Here is a 19,149-nt window from a genome sequence, read left to right on the forward strand (position 1 = left end):
AATCCCTGTGAAAACAGGAGTTCCATCACAAACTTGAAACATATGCAACAACACAATGAATTAAAAAAAAATGAAAAAAAAAAAAAAAAAAAACTAAATAGCATAAGCCTAAAATATATATCCTGTAAAATAAATGAGACCTTTATACGAGAACATGTAGTATATCTATTATAATAAAACTGCCATCTCCTTTTAATGCTTTCAGTGTCATCTTTCTGTTCTTAATTTTACAAGGAATGATTTGTTGGAGTTTAATTTTGTCCACACAATTTTTAAGTAACATTATGGTTACAATTTTAAAATAATGGTACCATCAGTGCATTTACATGCGCTTTAATAACCCAGTTATTCACAGTAACCTGGTTTCTAAAATGCCATGTAAACCCTTACTCAGATTAGAGAAACTGGATTATTAGTCTCTGAGAAAACCTACTTAACAGATGTTGATTTTTCCGTGTAAACACTCAACCAAGTTACAGTTAAGGAATTTGTAGTCTGTCTTTTGCACTCTGTCCCCCCCCCCGCTTAGCTCTGCACATACTCCCAGCAGCCACAGTTGGAAGCGTCAAGATAAATTTCTTCAGACAAATGCTTGAGCAATCTTATTATTCCTTCTTCCACTTGAAATAATCTTTCTCAATATTTCAGAAATCGCTAATTTTATGTTAGAGTTAGTTACTAGATTGGTAAAACCCAGTGAAACTCTAGTGTCAGATTAAGTCGCACCAGCAAGGCCCCTGGGAAACTTTATGAACACAGCTCCTTGACAGAGAATTGATCATACTTTAAACAATGCAGCATGTGGACACTTGGCAGTTTAATGCAGTGCAGTAATTCCCCCCTATTAATGATGCACGAGGACACGAACATTGCATTGAACAAGTTGGGGGTGGGGCGGCACGGTGGCGCAGTGGGTAGCGCTGCTGCCTCGCAGTTGGGAGACCTGGGGACCTGGGTTCGCTTCCCGGGTCCTCCCTGCGTGGAGTTTGCATGTTCTCCCCGTGTCTGCGTGGGTTTCCTCCGGGTGCTCCGGTTTCCTCCCACAGTCCAAAGACATGCAGGTTAGGTGGATTGGCGATTCTAAATTGGCCCTAGTGTGTGCTTGGTGTGTGTGGTGTGTTTGTGTGTGTCCTGCGGTAGGTTGGCACCCTGCCCAGGATTGGTTCCCTGCCTTGTGCCCTGTGTTGGCTGGGATTGGCTCCAGCAGACCCCCGTGACCCTGTGTTCGGATTCAGCGGGTTGGACAATGGATGGATGGATGGAAGTTGGGGGTGTTCTCCTGGGTAATTTCAGCCCATGAACACTCAATCGTCACATCCTCTGATGAGGTCATCTGTTGCAGTTTTCACCCCCCCCCCAATGACATCACAGCACATAGTGTTAAACTCAGCAGCACAATCTTGAGAGCAGTACGATAAAGCGTAAAAAAAAGTGAACATGCATTAAGCAGTCCAATTACTTTTTAAAGTAATCTAATGCAATATTTAATTTATTAAACTGAAAATAGCATCATTATTATCTAAGCAGCACTGGGAGTAAGGCAAGAAATACGCATACCGGTGCACCACTCCTTTTTGCATGACTTTGCAAAGAGTGCGCTGTGTGCAATTCCAGCTGTTTGCTGCAGAAATATTAAAACTGTATGATGGGGTGACACTGGCCACTGTTCAAACATTAATTCTTCGGGAGCTCAAGTCCAAGACATAAAAGGGGATGAATGTGATTTACTTCAGAGCAAATAAAGGACTAAACATATTTATAAAACACAAGAAAATTACCACATGCTTCATGGTGACCAAAAAAGACAATTAACTTTTTATTTTTTTGCACAGTTTAATGATGTCTGAGAGTTTTGACAAAGAAGAACTACAGAAGATTACTGGTGCATGAAAATGTGGAATTTTAAGAAACCAGGTTTCTGCTCTAAACCAGGCTACTTCCCTTATACCAGTTATGTTTGTGAATGCAGTCAGTGGTGCAGTTATTTGTACCTGTCCTCATTACTTCAAGGACCTGGGTTCATTTTCAGGTTGCTACATGTGTAACTTGCAGATTCTGTTTGCCTCCATATAGGTTTTATCCTCTCCTTCGATTTCCTCACACATTTCAAATACACATGAATTTGTTTTTACTGTGATGGTGTGCAAGTGTACACTGTGATGGATCAACGTCTCATCCACGCTGGCTGGTCTCTTGCTGCTAGGACATGCTCAAACTCCTCTACAAGCCACCAACAGAGAAACTGTGTGCGTAAAAATGAATTCCACAGTGTTCATAATGAAACACATCTGATTAACTTTGGGTGTGTTTGTGTGAATGTGCAGTGAAAAACCTTATGCATCTCATCCAGGGTTAGCTCCTGCCCCGCAACAACCTTTATATATATAAAAAAAAAAAAAAAAAAAAAAAAACACACACACACCCACACAAACACAACACAAGCAGGTTCTGGAACTTAATGAACAAACATGATGTAATTGTCCTGTTCACATGTGGCACAACTTGGCATTTTGCTATTTTTTTTTAGATAACTATATCTTATGGTCAATGGTACAAGCACTTCACTTCAAAAATGTTTTTGACAAATCTGCTGTCATTCAAGATCAAATTGGCAACAAGATGAAATGATTAAATGTAGGGGTGGGAGCACTATTTAGAAAAACTATATTCAGAAAAGCTGATCATTTGTTTGCTGCTACAGAGCAAAAACTGAAAGTGGACAAAGTCTCCCATATGGGAAGATAAAAGCCATGCCCCCACCGGGGCACATAATTAAGCACTTCCTTAGATATGTCCAATGGTGCATCCTTACAATGACAAACCTTATGTTAACAATCCGTTGACCAAAGTGCAGGAGGGAAAGGTTCCGTTTTTGACATCATTAGCAAGCAAAACTATTCACACTATTAGACAATTAATTATAAGCTCTCAGCAAAGTCATACACAATAACTGGGGACAAAGGGAGATTTCTCAGCCCTTCATGCTTTATTGCCTCTTTCTTCACAATTCCCGCTATCTATTCTTTTCACCACTATTAAGATTTCCACATTTCAAGTCAAAATAGAGTGTATTTTGCTTAAACTGAGCTTAACTTCCTCACATTCACTTAGTCTGATTCAGTGTCACTGGAGGCCATAGACTATAACAGCACCATTGGATATAAAGCAGAATATAACCATGGACGGGGGCACGATCCACTTACAGTCACACACTCTAACACTGGGATAATTTAGACATGTATTTGTTAATCCATTTTCTACCACACCTATCTAGTTTAGTGACATAGGCAGTAACAGGCAAAAGATAGGAACCAACCCTAGACAGTGTGTCAGTCTATAACAGAGGGCATACTCATGCACATATTTGCACTCATTCATACTGGAACCATTCAGAGATTTTAAAATAGCTTAACCTGCACATCTTGTGGGTGCAAGAGGGTAAAGATATTAGAAAAATAACAATAAAATGAAAAAGCACACTACAACTGTAAAACAAATGAACACCAAATAAAAATTGTTTTCATCTGTAACACTACCTTCTGTATGTTAGGACAAAAATCTGGAGAGCAGCACACTAACTACTTACACCTAAAATGCCTTCAAACGGGAGGCAGTAGGTTAACTATTTTTTTTTGCAGTTTAACATCCCTAGCAATGTTTAACTGAAGTAGGATCAAGTCAGCTTTAAATTCAAACCCCACCCCCCATTTAGCGTTCAGTGGGAAAAGAATGGAGATTTGAATTTTCAGTTGGGGGAAGGGAAAGTGAGGGCTTACCTATTGTGTTAACCAAGGCTCAAGACACCAGTATGGAGTAAGGATGAGATATGAAAATGTAAGGAAGGACGGAAGAACACAGCATAATCATTATTTAAACAAAAGAAAAAACAGAACATAAAGCAAAGCAAATAGAAAGACGAGACTTAAAAAATGTAATCAGTAGATGAAGGCAGGAAGCTTCTAGGTGAAAAATAAAAACCTGCCTAAAAACCTGCAAGTGGAAAAGCTGTTGAATGATGCACAAGAAAATGAGGCCTGCAAAAATCTTGGATATGCTAAACTGAAGGAAACCAGTGCCTTGAATCTTCACAGTTAAGTATTTCACAGTATTTGAAGCTTAGATATCAATTAAGCAACATCTAATTAATCATCATCTAGGAACACAATTATCAGACAAATTACTCTGCTGCAAGAAGATGTCAAAAGACATTCAACCCAAAAAAAAAAAAATCTTATTCTTCTGTGATCAAACAGATGAACTGAATAAATTGGTGTGCCCTGCAACAGATTTAAATTACAGACAAGACCACATGTTGAAGAACGTTGCTGGGCACTGATCAAGACTGTGTGTAAACTCACTATTTCCCTTATCTTGCATGAACTGCTGCCAGAAATAAAAGAACGAGTCCGGAAAATGTACCTAAATGCTCAGATTATTTGAATTCCTGAAGAAGGCAATGTCATAAGATGTTTTCTGCCACAATGAAAAAAGCTACACCATGTTCACACTAATGAATTTATAGAAAATGTATTGTGCTGGTAGTCTGGTGGACAACTGGACTACAGACAAGAAAATAAAGCATGTGACAAGACAGGGACAGAGTTCACCAAAGCCCTGGAAAAGAAAATAAAAGACAGAAACAGCTGGCAGCAGGTAAAAATACTCTCCACCTAGTAAAGAGCAAAACATGATCCCAACTCAATAAGAGGATCACTTCATAGGCAGAATCTAGCAGGACTGGTCAGAAACTGGTTATTACCCGTTGGTCCATTAGGTGGCATCACATTAACTCAGACCATATAATCGTTTTAAGTAAAAATAGCCTAAAAGTTCCCAAACAAGCTATGCCCTTTAAGACTACCCAGGAGTGCAATGGTCTCAAGGACTGACAAAGGACATTGTGCCGAGGAGGTCCAGAGACTTTTTAACTATGTCCTTGATCCCACAAATAATTTGAGGAGGAGGACTTCATAAGTAAAATGAGGGCAAAGAGACAATTGGTGAAAAGGGAGAGACAGATTTGAGAGAGACAGAGACTGAAAATGGAGTGTTTGTGTGTGGTACTGTGCCAAGCAAGTGTGAAACATCATCCTACTAAGAAGACACAACATGAAACCCTTGCAGGAAGGCATACTGAGGATTCAGGTTTTGTTTTTTCTAGTTTTGTTGATTTGGCACACTGGGCTCTCCACTTGGACATCTTGTCCTGGTGGTTTGTTTATAATAAATATCATTTTGTATACTTTCACTTCCTTGGAGACATTCTGAATGAGGAGGTCCACTGCAAAAACACTCCCCTACCTTACAACTTTTTTTGTTTAATAAAAAAAAAAAAGAAAATTACTGAAACTTTGGTTACTTACAAATCACAACATTACTTTTATCATAATTCTACAAATGAATTGGTGAAATGATTGGCTCAGGATCTCGAAGTGTACATCTTATTATTTATAGTCTAACACCTTACCCACCAGGCCATACTGCTCCACCTATACCAGAAAATAAGTTTAATGTATCACATACCACTGGTATTCTCTTTAAAACGCAAGAAGGATAACTGTAACAAGCTGCTTTTGGAAATTAAATGCCTCCAATTAACTTTTCTTTATTTGTTTCTACTGCCAACAAAGCTGATTTTTTATTTGTAACACTGCAGTGCAGCTATGCCATTTTAAGTGTGTATTTTGTTAAGGGCCACAATGTAATTATGTTATATAGTGTATCATGATTAAAGCTTTAGACATCAGACCCTGAGGTCATGGATTTAAACCTTGTTACAATTGGTTATGCTCATGGTCACAAAGTATCTCAAATTCTGCAAGTTACCTTGGATAAAGGTGTTAGCCAAATAAGTAAATAATAATATAGTGAAGTTTACAAATAGAGAAAATGTCTGGCATTACTAGGTTAATGTGAAAGATAGTATAAAACTGTACAGGTTGTGAGAAAAATTGTTTGATTATCTGCTCCACTGTACTCTATGCCTGCTGACCACCAGCAAATTCCACTGCAGGACACTCAGACATATGAAGCAATGTCCATAACTGACCACATTTTCAGAATGGTCATGGTGATGACTGTATTCAGAACCTAAAAAAATATTATGATCTTGCAAGGATGATGCACATTTCAGGACAGATGCTATCTCAACATCCCAGTAAATTTTCTATAGTATAATAAGGTCAAATCCCAATGCATTGGCATGCATGCCCTCATGTGCACACCCACTGATGTAACAGCCTAACGTTTCAGATATGGGAGCAGGTGTAAGACTGGTACCTATTCTGGTATGCTGGCCTCACATGTACCACTTTCAATACTGGCATAGGCTGATGATTAAGCAACTGATTTAATTAACTTTCAGAAAATTGAATATTATCAATTCATTTTTTTTAAATTTGCACAAGTCTGCAGCAGATTATTCTTATCGTGGCACCTAGATGTTCAGCTCCATTACAGCATACACTGACTCATGAATATAATCCATTCATACATTTTCTATACCATTTAGTCCAATACTGATTCATGGAGAACTGGAAACCTTATGTTGTCAAACATCATGAAAAAGGCATGGAATTGAACCAAATGTAAATCCTCTACCTGACTATCTATGGTAGGTGCTTAATAAAAAGAAACATGGTGAAGATGGAGAATTACAGACAGAAGCACCAACACGGATACTGACACAATGCTCTTTTTTTCTTTAAATAAGTAGGAAGTAGCACCGAGTTCATTCTAGAAACTGGAGCAAATAATAGCTCAGGAAATATATCAAATAATATTCTCAAAATTACTTCATGCAATTCAGAGTCATAGGTAACAGGACATAATAAAGGGGGATCCTGCCCTTGACGAGAAACAAGTCCATCATAAAACTAAAACTAAAGCACCAGGTAGAAAAATGCAAACAAAACAACCAGTCGCAGGATTCAAACCCAGGGCACTGGATCCATAAGACAGTTACAACTAGCCACTGAACCACCGTGCCACCCCAATAACATAGCATCACACAGTTAATTAATCAGAAAGCAATCCCATTATAAGTAAAGTCATCCAGCAGGCTTAACCATCTCTTAAATGCATAGGTCAGTTGAGCATGAGAAGAGTAGTCTCAAGTGATGATCAGATCCTATTTCAAGGAAAACAAAGCAAGTGCTGAGCAGCCATGCATTTATAATACAAAGGGGTGGGGAGAATAAGATGAAAAAAAGCCACACACAATCATAATTCATTTCTCAAACAGAATATCTGTTATTTATTCAGACCTCAGTTGTAGATTTAATCATAAAATGCATTAAAAGAAAAACTTTGAAAGCTGAAACTTAACCGTATAGTTTTGCTTCATACCACAACAAATTTTTCACAAGAAAAACTACACTAGATCACTATAAAGCAACTTCAAGGTGGAAAAAATTGGGCACAAGAAAGCATAACATTTTTGGCAATGGTTTACAGTTTCCATTTTTTTATCTTGTCCAGGCAAGCGCTAGTTGACATCTGCCAAACCAGGATTTAAGTGAGGAAAGTTCATCCATTTTGACTTAGATAGATAGATAAGAGCGTGTTGTAACAGTTACCATGGTCAGCACTGAAACATTTTAGCAATCACTGGGGTTTTTAGTCATTTACATTTCCCCCAGGGTGATATTGGGGCACCATACAGTAAGTAGTGCTGCTATCTCGTTAATTCAGTGTGATGTGTTCAAATATTGCACCCAGACTTTGTTTGTGGGCATTTCTTCTGGGTACTGCAGTTTTTCCTCCTACATCACGAACGCCGCGTAGGTTAAGCTAACTGGCAGCTGGCATTGTATGAGTGGTCCCTGCAATGGACTAGCTCCCTGCCCAGAGCTATAACCTGCCTTGTGCTCAGTACTGCCAGGATAGGCTCAAAATACACCCTGAACTGGGTTACATTTCAACTTATTCCTAACCGCACTGAAAAGTGCATCAACTACAAGTCCAACTTACAGCATGGTGCAAGTTAATATTAAGTTAAAGAAATATATATTCCTTGCAAGTAATTGTCTCACATTCTGTCTTTGGGCAGTTCTCTTATTTTCTTTTTCACAATGCAGAAGGACAAAATTCCAAGGATGAATACACACTATATAGTTGTTAGTCCCTAAAACTCTGGAATGCTCTTCCTGTCAATATTAGAGAGGCCCCTTTGGTCTCAGTATTTAAATCACGACTAAGTATTCATTATTTTAGCATAGTAAACGCTTGTTAGTGCAGCTTTTCATATTGCTTTTTCATATTGCTATTAAATAACTGCCAAACAAAGCAAATGATACAATTAAGTCTCTTCCATTTTCTTCTCAGTGACCTTGGGGTTCATGGCAGTGAACACACCATCAGCAACGATGGCACCCATTGCCGGAAGCTACTAATATCTTGCTATAACCACCGTTTTCCTGCCCTGTAATATGCTGAAGAATGTGGCTGATTTACAATAGTTAGACAGTGAACTAAGAATCTTCTGGAACTTCATGAAACATTACTTACTATGTTGTACAGTATATATTGCAAGGTAATTAAACGGTGTAAAATAGCATGAAGATGATCTAATGGGATGTCAATAAGATCTTTAGAATATCCCCGACTGTGGAAGTAGTAGTTGTGGAGCATGTCCTACGCAATAAAATCACTTCAAGCACATGATCCAAACTTCCCTAATGGCACAACTATGATTTATCATTTTATTTCTTTTGATATTCTGCATGACCCTTTTGATCATCCTTCATTTGAGTGTTTTGTTTTCTAACAATTATTTTGACACCTTTTGAGGTTATGTGGCAGTTCTTTTCCTGGGTCATAGTAGTACACAAAAGTGTTGCTCATCCCAATGTTCAGTAAAATCTTTTGAACTAATATGATGGAAACTGATAGCTAATGTAGAAAATTATGGAACTGTTCCATGGAGCCGAATAGTGATCGTTATTCTTGGCTTTGACATGCTATGCACAGGGTACAGTCAGTTACTAATTTGGATCCAAATCCTGGATAGTTTCTAATACTTATAATAAAATGAGCAAATTCACCTGAGACAGAAATAGTTTAGTACTGTTTAACTGCAGAAAAATACAACAGCAATAAAAACTTAGGCTTATTAAAAAACATGTTTTGTAAAGCAGTAAACCTCTGGAGTATCAATCATCTTTTGCCATTTTACATTAAAAAGAATGTTTATTTCATACTTCCATTGAAAGTTATTAGATTTCAAATAAGAATTAATAATAGACATTTGGCCTTGTATTAGGTCAGTGTTCCACACAGAGATGATTCTTGCTTTGTTCCTAATGCTGTATTATGGGCTCCAGCCCCTAAGGACCAAGTACTAGAAGAAGTAGGTTTAGAAAAAGTACTAAAACAGAAAAAAATTAAAGAAAGGAAACAAGAAAACTGTATTTATTTGTGCTCATTAATACACATAGGAGGCAAGGCAAAGCAGTTTCTCCTAACACTGTTTTTTTTTAAAAGACTGGCAATAACAGGCAAATCAACACTGATTTGAAAATTGAAAACTGAAATCAGATAGTTCTTCAGTTTAGTACTTTCCAATAAACAGCCAAAACTAGAAGTCACGTCCCAGTATATTATTACTTAGAATATTTCCTAATATAGTAATTCAGGAGATATCAGTCATGCCTATATAATTTATTGTTTACTGTTGCAGCTAGGGGAGGGAGCACGGGATACTGATACAGTATTGACAGGATATGCAACATGGATCTCAATATGAAACAGCGGTCTAAAAGAAATTGGGGAGAAGCTTTTGAATATGAAAGCATAATTTTTCTACTACTTTCACAAACAAACAAACATATATATAGTCTATTATTAATTCTTATTTGAAATCTAATAACTTTCAGTGGAAGTATGAAATAAACATTCTTTTTAATGTAAAATGGCAAAAGATGATTGATACTCCAGAGGTTTACTGCTTTACAAAACATGTTTTTTTAATAAGCCTAAGTTTTTATTGCTGTTGTATTTTTCTGCAGTTAAACAGTACTAAACTATTTCTGTCTCAGGTGAATTAGCTCATTTTATTATAAGTATTAGAAACTATCCAGGATTTGGATCCAATATATATATATATATATATATATATATATATATATACAGAAACTTTATGGGTCCTGATGCTGGCCCCGATGAGTCTTGCAATTAGCCCCTGTGTGAACAATATGTTATACATATTCTTCAGAAATGATCATGTCTTACAGATGCTCCTCCTCAGTATACAAAATGTCAGAACTGTTTACAGTATCGCCACAGAGGCTCTCATGCTCATATGCTCTGGCCATTCCTTCAAACAGTTTACATTCAAAATCCATCCATCCAGAAAGGATTCCTAGTATGTCATTCCTTTTAACATCCTAGATAGCAGCATTTTCTGTTTGAATATGTACTGCCCCATACTCTACAGATCTTTCACCCTGAATACCTCCAGTTTAAATTACTGCATGTTGCCATCTCTGTAACATGTGCAGCCAGCTGCCACAGAAGCGGATAAGGATTAAACTACCTTTAACTGGCCTGTTTTTGTAAATCCAATTTCTGCTCTAGCATTTTTCTCTTAGGATAAGTAAACGGGTTGAAGGCAGAGAACCCATTTAATACCAGCCCTGTGGAACATTAAATTTATGTTTGCAAAAAATTTATTTTTCATCTGGAGTGAGGTGCAAATAAAGTGAGGGATACATGGAAAAATTAATATCATTTAAATTACTATTATGTTCAATGATTGCTGTCATCACATTCCGACACATACCCCAGAGCTGGATGCCTTAGCTACATTTTTCTTATGATGCCAATCTAAAAACCTGATGCTACCCTACTAAAGACAAAGCTGGAAATTCAATTTATCATGATTTGTCACCCTGACTTCTAGCACCCCACACATAAAAGCAAGCTGGGAAACAATTGTACTCTAGAAGTGCATCAGAAAGAACAATAAATAAAGAAGGGAAATCACAAATGGACTGTTAGCGCAAATCTGCTGCTATTTGTAACACACTCATATTTTTTTCATTTAAATGGAGGCACCAATATTAACTTTATGATGAAGAATTAAAAAATGAACGAGTTCAGGACTTTTCAATCTTCACTCCAGCAAAGAGTGTGTAACATTTGTTAAGAGACCAGAAAAAAAACAAAGACAACCGTTCACAATTACTCTGCAGTAGATCAGCTACCAGTTCGCTTCCATTGAGACTCTTAGCAAGTGCTTATGTTTCCCCGCAGGGAGCTCCGATAGTGTAAAACTTCTCAAAATTGTTATTTTAGCAGCACACAGTGCAGCGCCTCCAACGCGTATTGAATTTCACTCCACAGGCTCAGCTACTGTGCAGCACAGCTTCCGCTTCATTCAGAGAAACACACGACTGGCTGCCCACGCCACCCTTTTATTATCAGTAAACACTGTGGATGCACACCTCACACTTTCTGATGTATAGGGCAGCCTCCATGTGTTTCAGTAGCGCTCATTGTCTACTCTGTTTAAGTCCAAGTTTCTACATACCACAACTCGCCAGTTTCCATTCATCAGAGCCAAGCTCTCAAGTGCCCATTCATAAAGTTCTGTTTTCGCTCTGTGATGGAGTAAGAAAGTCATACTATCACACAGAATTATTCCTAGCACAGAGGTCTTTTTGTTTCTTCGGAAAACATCTAAAACACAGACAGGAGGGTGAGTTGTCTACATTCCTCCTTGTAAAATATTTACCGTATCTATCCTCCTGATAATCACAGACCAGATTCTGTGTAAAATAACAACACACTCCACAAAACAACCTGCTTTGCTTGCCCAAGTGATTGTGTGTATATTTATTATGCACACATACACACACAAAATGTCACTGAGCACAGTTCTCATGCATAAATACATAACTCCTTCAGGCTAGAAGCATTTTAGCCAGTCACATGATCTTTAAAGTGAACTCTGAGCACTACCCCCCTTCCAAAATTACATGTGCAGCATTCACTTAATTTCAGGCCCATTCTGGCTTACAAATTAGCCAGTCTGGTTCAACGACTTTGTCTTTCAATTGGTGCAGAAAAATTTGGAGTCTGACAAAAAGGTGCAACCAAGAAGCATTACCACCTTGCTACTTTTCTAGAAAAAAGGCAAAAAGAAAGGCAAACCTTTCATCCAAAAGACCTGACATAGTCTTGACAAGCAGCAGTACCAGGATACCAGATGCCCCCCTCTATCTCAGACTCTCCGTCAGCAATACCAAGAAACCGAATGCCCCTACTGTCCATAACTCTCCATGCACCAGATCAAACAAACACAGCCTTACAACATCAACCCCATGAATAGAAAGCTCTTTGTATGCTAGCTGTCACAAACCCTCCTCAGCTTATTGTTCAAACATATTTTTTAACAGTCAACAATATCACACTGGCAAAGCTCAGTAGCCTTCAGGCTTTTGTTATTTATTTCCTTAAACATGACACGCACTACAGCCATTGCAAAACGAAAATCAGAGCATTCTTCACAAGTCACGCAACATACTTTATACATTAATATAAGCAATGTTATTCTCCCACTGAAACTAGAAATTAAACACCATCTATCCATCATTTGAAGCCAGTCCAGTGCATTGCGCATGACAGCCACAGCTTATCCAAGAAGCACTGGACAAAAAAATTAAAGTACAAAAGGGAGAAGAAAAAAAAAACTGTAATTTTATGGGTAGTTAAAAAGCAATCAGACTCACACAAGCAATCAGTATTCTGAAAAGAAATACCACATTGTAGGTATTGAGAATACTATACTCGCTGGCCAAATGTGGAGGTCACAACTTACTTGGTAATAAACCACAAACTGGGCAGCAGAGAGTCAAATGGAGGCTATCATGCTTTGTAAACAAAGTTGATCTGCTCAGTGGCCTCAAGAAATGCACCGATTCCCTTTATGCTGAACATGCTTTCTACAGTATATCATTTCATTTCTAGCAATCTTCAATGAGGTCCAATCAATTAGGGTTGCTTTGTTCCTTCCTACTAATTTATATGTATACAAATGTACATTAGCATTTGTTGCTAACAAACTGTTTAGTGATGATATATTACAGGCACAGACAAATACATGCCCAAAGCATACACAAACTTATTTATTATTTTTGATCAGAATGTATATCACAAACACAGAATATAAATTATGCCTACATATATTTGCTGTATGTTAGTCCACATGTATGTTTTTATTTATACATATACATAAAAATATATAAATACATTATAAAACGTACACAATGTATGCATCAATAGTCTAAAATAGCCACCACCTTCCTTCAACTATGAACTGGAAATTGCAAATTTAGAAAAATGGGTGGATTTATATTTTCCACAGAAATATAAAGGCTAACTGCAAAACTTAAGCTGTCTGAAAAGCTTAACAAATGTGCTGCTGGAAAACAAGATGCCAGGAAGCTTTGTGAACAGTTAAGGCAAACTTCCTGAAAGTTCAGAGAAACTAATTTGTTTAAGTGGTGTGAGTGTTTACTCTCCCTGACATGCCATATAACCCATGTGTGCACAAGTTATCATAAAAACTTAAGTGATTGTGGGGTGTTGTTATTCTGGAACCTGAAAAACAACCAAATTTGTGAACACAGTTTATATCACCATACTCATATATCACCTTCTAACACTGTGGTAATAAATGAAGTCTAGATTGAAGGTCTAAAAGGCATTTGTTAAGAGTTACCGTGCAAGTTAGAAAAATGAGGCATCTTGCTATAACCCCCCACTCAAAACACAGTACAAAGCAAGCCGAGAAAACAAAACTGCTTGAAAGCCTGCTTGGCATATTTACTTAAGAACATAATTATTTGAGAACCTAATTGTCTCCTTACATTTAGAAACAAAAGTAGAACACAAAAGGAATATAGGATTATTCAGCCTTGCAAACCCAATGATACATACGTAGGCCCATAGTACACAGGCCAAACACACCTGATGTGAATCTACTGGGTAGGCTTTAGACAACATAAGGTAGTTACTGTTTATTCATCTGTATCCACTGCACATACATACATGAATGGCATGTATCAGTCACCAGGCTCGTCACTCCACCCCTGGTTAAACACCTGACTAGCATATGGATGACTGTTCTCCCTTAGATATGCTCCTGACAGCAATCTACTGCACGTTTGAAACAAAACATAACGGGATGCAATAAAGCAAGAACCCTTCGGTACTCCCTCAATATTCAGTGGTAAGCTCTGGGTCATCAGACTCCTTTCAATCCGAAAACACCCAGGGACCTCGACCCTTTTCACTAACACCCCTTTGAATGCACAGTGTGTCATCGTTCTCACCGACCCGCCATCCTTATTGGGGCTTAAAGGTGTACTGAAATTGGGCAGTAAACAGAAAAATCACTTCCCCACCTTAACCCCCTCATAAGATGGAAACCCGCATAATATGTTTGTTTTGCACCTCGGCCACCCTGCTTAGTGCCAGTCGAGAAGTTAGGTCACCGCCCCTCTTCCGAAGGGGGAGTAGCTGGGTCACCCAACCCCGCTGTAAGTGGGTGGAGAAATAAGTCGCTTTACCGCCTCCAGGAGGAGTAACCGGGCCACTCGCCCTTTATTCACCTCCGGGAGGAGGGTCTGGGTGAGACGCCCACATATGTCACTCACCGCGCCCCTAGCGGGCCACCACCACCACCCAATTCCGCCACCGCTTATTTAACACCGTTTTAAATCACCTTGCTGTAGCCGTAGTAGCCGAGACACTGCGAAAAGTCCACGCCGGTCGGCTCTCCTGGCAGCGCAGTTCCAGCTGCCGTGGGGTAGAAGCGTACATCCATACTCTCTGGATAAGCGTCTCTCCCGCTTACATCCACATGCAGGTTCCTAGAAATCCTCTCGGAGTAGCGAACACGGCGCAGCCCCACCTCTCCCCCGCCGGCAGGACTCGAAACTCGCAGTTGCTGCCCCGGTCCGGTTCCAAGTGAAGGTGCTGGGAAACAAGCGACCGGCGAGCTAGACTGAGGCAACACAAAGCGGCCTCTTGGACGAGCAAAAACGAAAACAAGGCTCCGGGAGAACGAACAGGCGTACGAAGGAGTTTAGAAAGTGCCGGGCGCTGCGCTCTCCTCGCGGCGCTCTCTCTCCTTCACAATAAGGAATAAGCAGCACGTGTGGATAGGCTGGCCACGCCCCCGGCCACCCGTGCTGCCCCGCCCCCGAGGCGCTGCTACTGCAGCTGCCGCCTCTGGAACAGGGAGGCGGGGGAAGGGGAGTCTTTGTTTGGGGGCTTTGTTTTTCCCAAAGTCCTACTAAGTAGACATGGAGACGTGCCATGTTGCGGGGCAGAATTGACACGGCGTCTCTCAGTGACACAGCCTTCTGGCTTTTGTGCCTTGTATGTTTACATGCGTGCTTCGTGCACGTGTGTTTTTGAGTGCCTGCGCGCGTATTACATGTGCGGTCGTATCAGCGTGCACGAGTTGTTCATGGGCTAAGAAATGAACATACGAACTAAATACAATTTATGGGAAAGAGGAAAGAGCGTGCGCATAAAGCTTTTTATGAAAAATAAAAAAAAAACTGGACACACACGATATCCACGTGTATATTCTACCGTTGTTTTTGCACATATTAGTGTGTGTTTGTTTGCGAGTGTTTTCACCCAGGGATTGGTCCTGCCCTGCAAGGTTTACAGAGAGTGGGTCTGGCATCCTCGCGATCCTGCGCTGGAAAAGCGAATTTGGAAGTTGAATGGATGGATACAGTTTATTTAAACGTGAGAGTTCAAGAGGTGACTGAAAAGGCAGTTTACATAATCGCGATAGAGTACAGTATGTATAATCTGTACTGTATGTCACAGAAGAAGTATGTATACCTAAGTGTTGGTGGGGTATATATATATATTTTTGATGAGGTGTCAGTAAAGCTTTGTATAGTATGAGGATTTGCTCAGTATGTAATAGGTGCACAAATGTGCGAGTAGTTATATTTCATTATGTTTACATGCATATATAGGTATTTGACATCTGTGTGAACTTGGCTATGTATAACTGTGTATACTTTAAATATGCACATAGAAATGTCAATATATGTACATACAAGCCTGAGTTTCTGTGTGAACGCTGTCTAGCACAAACCCTTAGAGGACATCTTCAAGGCTCTGAAAAGGTAAGCAATACCACCCTGAGTTGAAAGGGGGTGTTCTTGCTAACACCATCTTCCTTTTCACCTGCAGTTTAGAGAGAGCCTTCTGGCAAACAACGGACTTAACTTCCACTTTCATCATCAAGTCTCCATCCCTTCCAGAAAAACCAAGTGGCCACCAGAAGTGGACGTTCATTCCAAGACCCGAATCTCTAGGAATCTGAGATCTGAGAAACATTTTAAAATCTCTTTCAACTTTGTTGTGTTGATCTGGTTTATGACAGAAGTTCTACACCCTCTTATACCTTTTCTTTTGAATGTTTTATCACCTATTAATTGGAATTACCTACTTAGTACCCCAACTCTTTGGGCTGACTCTTCTTGCTTGTCTTATAATGTGCAAATATATTTAATATACAATATATGTCAGTGAAGATAAGCTTGATTGTGTGTGCAAGCTACTGCATGTATAAATGAAAAGATGTGCATAAAATATATCTATTTACCATCACCTGTGTATTGTACATGTTTATGCATACTAGTAAATTTCATGCATGTACTAGTGAAGTTATACACTGCATAATTATGTGTGTGTGTTGAGAAGGTTGTTTTTATGTTATATATAACTAGCTGAAATACCCAGCATTGCCCAGGAGGAAAATAAAGTTTTTTTTAATTAGGGTTACGGTTAATTGTTTGAGAAAAATATCTTTCTATTATATAAAAAAATCTTGGGTCAAGACGTGACCTTCTCGGAAAGACACTTTGGCAACCCGCAAGAAGAACAAATTTAAAACAAGATCACAGACATCTAACCTCTCAGTTGTTGGAATGCTTTTGGCAGACACACTTCATGTGCTCTCCGCTTTTAAAAATTTTATACGTTCTAAATGGCACGTCAACGACTAATCGAAGTAGAAAGAGCAGAGTGTCAAAAAGAGGCCCAAAAGCATTGTGGAGAAAAAAAGGCAAAAAAGAATGCTAAAACGAACAATAATTATCTATGTGCAGATTCTGAAAATAAGGAAAGTAATAATCAGCCCGGACCAAGTGGAATTGAAAACCTTGTAGGTCCAATTGGGTTCAGAAATAAAAGACTTCATGAAAACGTTCAAAAACGTTGGTGCGATACACATGCAGAGCAGATTAGAGATTATGAAAGCAGTGGAATTCAAAAGGCTAAAAAAAAAACAGCACGATACACATGCAGAGCAAGTTAAAGAATTTGAAAGTAGTAAAATTCGGAAGTATCAAAAAAAGAAAGTAAAGATCACATTAGCACAAACAAACGGAAATTATTACTGTGAAATAACGGAACAGCAAAAATAGATTGAATATTTTGACATAGGTGATATGTCAGAAGTATGTAGATATTGTAAGGCTTTAAAGTTTAAGTCGGAGACTTGTAGATCGTCTAATTCGTGTTGCCATCAGGGAAAAGTAGTGTTGCCTCCCAATGAAGAGGCGTATTCGCGAGAATTAAAAGATTTGTTGTTTGGTGAAAGTGAAATACACAAACACCACAGGCAAAATATTCGAGTCTACAATAATGTTTTCACATTTGCATCATTCAATGCTCAAAATGTAGATTTACACAATAATGTACCATACACTTTGAGAATCTGTGGCCCCACAACAATTAAAGCTACAACAAGTTTAATTTCAAAGAAACCACAATTCGGTCAGGTGTATATTTATGATCAAGGAGAAGCGATGCAACATAGAATCGAAAGAGTATGTAACAATTCCCATGAAAATAACAATCTCTCTAAATTGTATATCTGGTTAACCAAACCTGGGGGTGGGCAAGTGAAGCAAGCAGGGGGCGGAGCCCCCTAGTAATTAAAAAAAAAAACACAGCTTTAAAAATAAAAATAAATTAACAAACAATGAAGACTCAGTAATGTGCTTGTCTTGCGGTCTTGTACGTATGTTATCATCCAGTTGACACTCGGAACCAGCCTACTCTATTTAATTTCAAAACCAACAGGGGCACAGTGGTGCTCAAACATAAAGAATGCTGGCAGTCACCTCCAGTTCGCCCTCTGGTGGTCGTTCTGAGTGTCAGCTGGATGATAACATGCATACAAGATTGCAAGATCACCCCCACCCTTCCCAGAAGGGGGTGGGTTAGGGTTGATTTCACTCTACAGTATTTTTAGTCGACCAATGAGAAACGTGTACCAAGTTTCATGAAAATCACTCCAGCTGTTCAGAAATGATGCTGGAACATACATACATACACACATTGACTTTTATATATATATATAGATATAAATAACAGTGAGAGAGTGGAACGTATATAGATTTATTTTTGAGTTCATTTACTATTTAAGCCAACAAAATTATGCATGGACAAGTGCTTTTATTTGTAATCATTAAAAAATATATCTGAAGAACAGTACAAAAAGTGTGACAGTTTAGTGGCAAAACCGTGAGGTCTGAGTGGAATTGCCAGAAGAGCTTGATACAGTGATGGTGTTTTGTCTAACACACCTCCTCACTGTTATATGCAATGCAGGTATTTTGGCCTGTTATATTCTAAGCCTAAAGTAATGTGGTATTTTGCATTTGAGCTTTTTGTATTTGGTCTATTGTGTTGTAGGCTTAAAGTATCTTATCATTTTGTAATTTTGAGCCTTTGTTTGTACTGTGGACATTTGAAATTGTTCACCTTTAGTATTTTGCAGTTTCTGGCATTTACAAATAGTTGACCTTTTCTTCATGATCTTTCTGTATTTTGGACATTTAATTTTAATTGGTTTTATCACTGTTATTGAATTTTTAGATATATTGGCCTTTTATATTTTATTGCATTTTGAATTACTTGGCCTTATCTACTTTAGTGTTTAAATTGGTTGTCCTTTTTATCTTCATATGAGAATATTAGCAATTGAAATTGATTGTAATCACTTAACTTTAAATCTAGTCAATTTTGTGCACATGGTGTCCCCTTTTCTTTTATATTATTATAACAGTATTGGAGTATAGTTAGCATGTCCTCTAGGTGTCT

General features: G+C 38.5%; 1 protein-coding gene across 3 annotated transcripts in view; it reads right to left on the reverse strand.

Annotated features, from left to right (window-relative positions):
* Window positions 1-15,420, reverse strand: part of tox3 (TOX high mobility group box family member 3) — a 123,461-nt gene extending 108,041 nt beyond the window's left edge. For 2 of the 3 annotated variants that reach the window (XM_028809285.2, XM_028809284.2), the window contains exon 1: window positions 14,729-15,420. In XM_028809285.2, the coding sequence (XP_028665118.1) occupies window positions 14,729-14,830 (102 nt within the window). In that variant the 5' untranslated portion in view covers window positions 14,831-15,420. The remainder of the gene's footprint in view (window positions 1-14,728) is intronic. The other variant, XM_028809280.2, reaches the window with a different exon arrangement.
* Window positions 15,421-19,149: the final 3,729 nt, after the last annotated feature.

This window comes from Erpetoichthys calabaricus, chromosome 9, assembly GCF_900747795.2.
Source record: "Erpetoichthys calabaricus chromosome 9, fErpCal1.3, whole genome shotgun sequence".
NCBI classification, from domain to species: domain Eukaryota; kingdom Metazoa; phylum Chordata; class Cladistia; order Polypteriformes; family Polypteridae; genus Erpetoichthys; species Erpetoichthys calabaricus.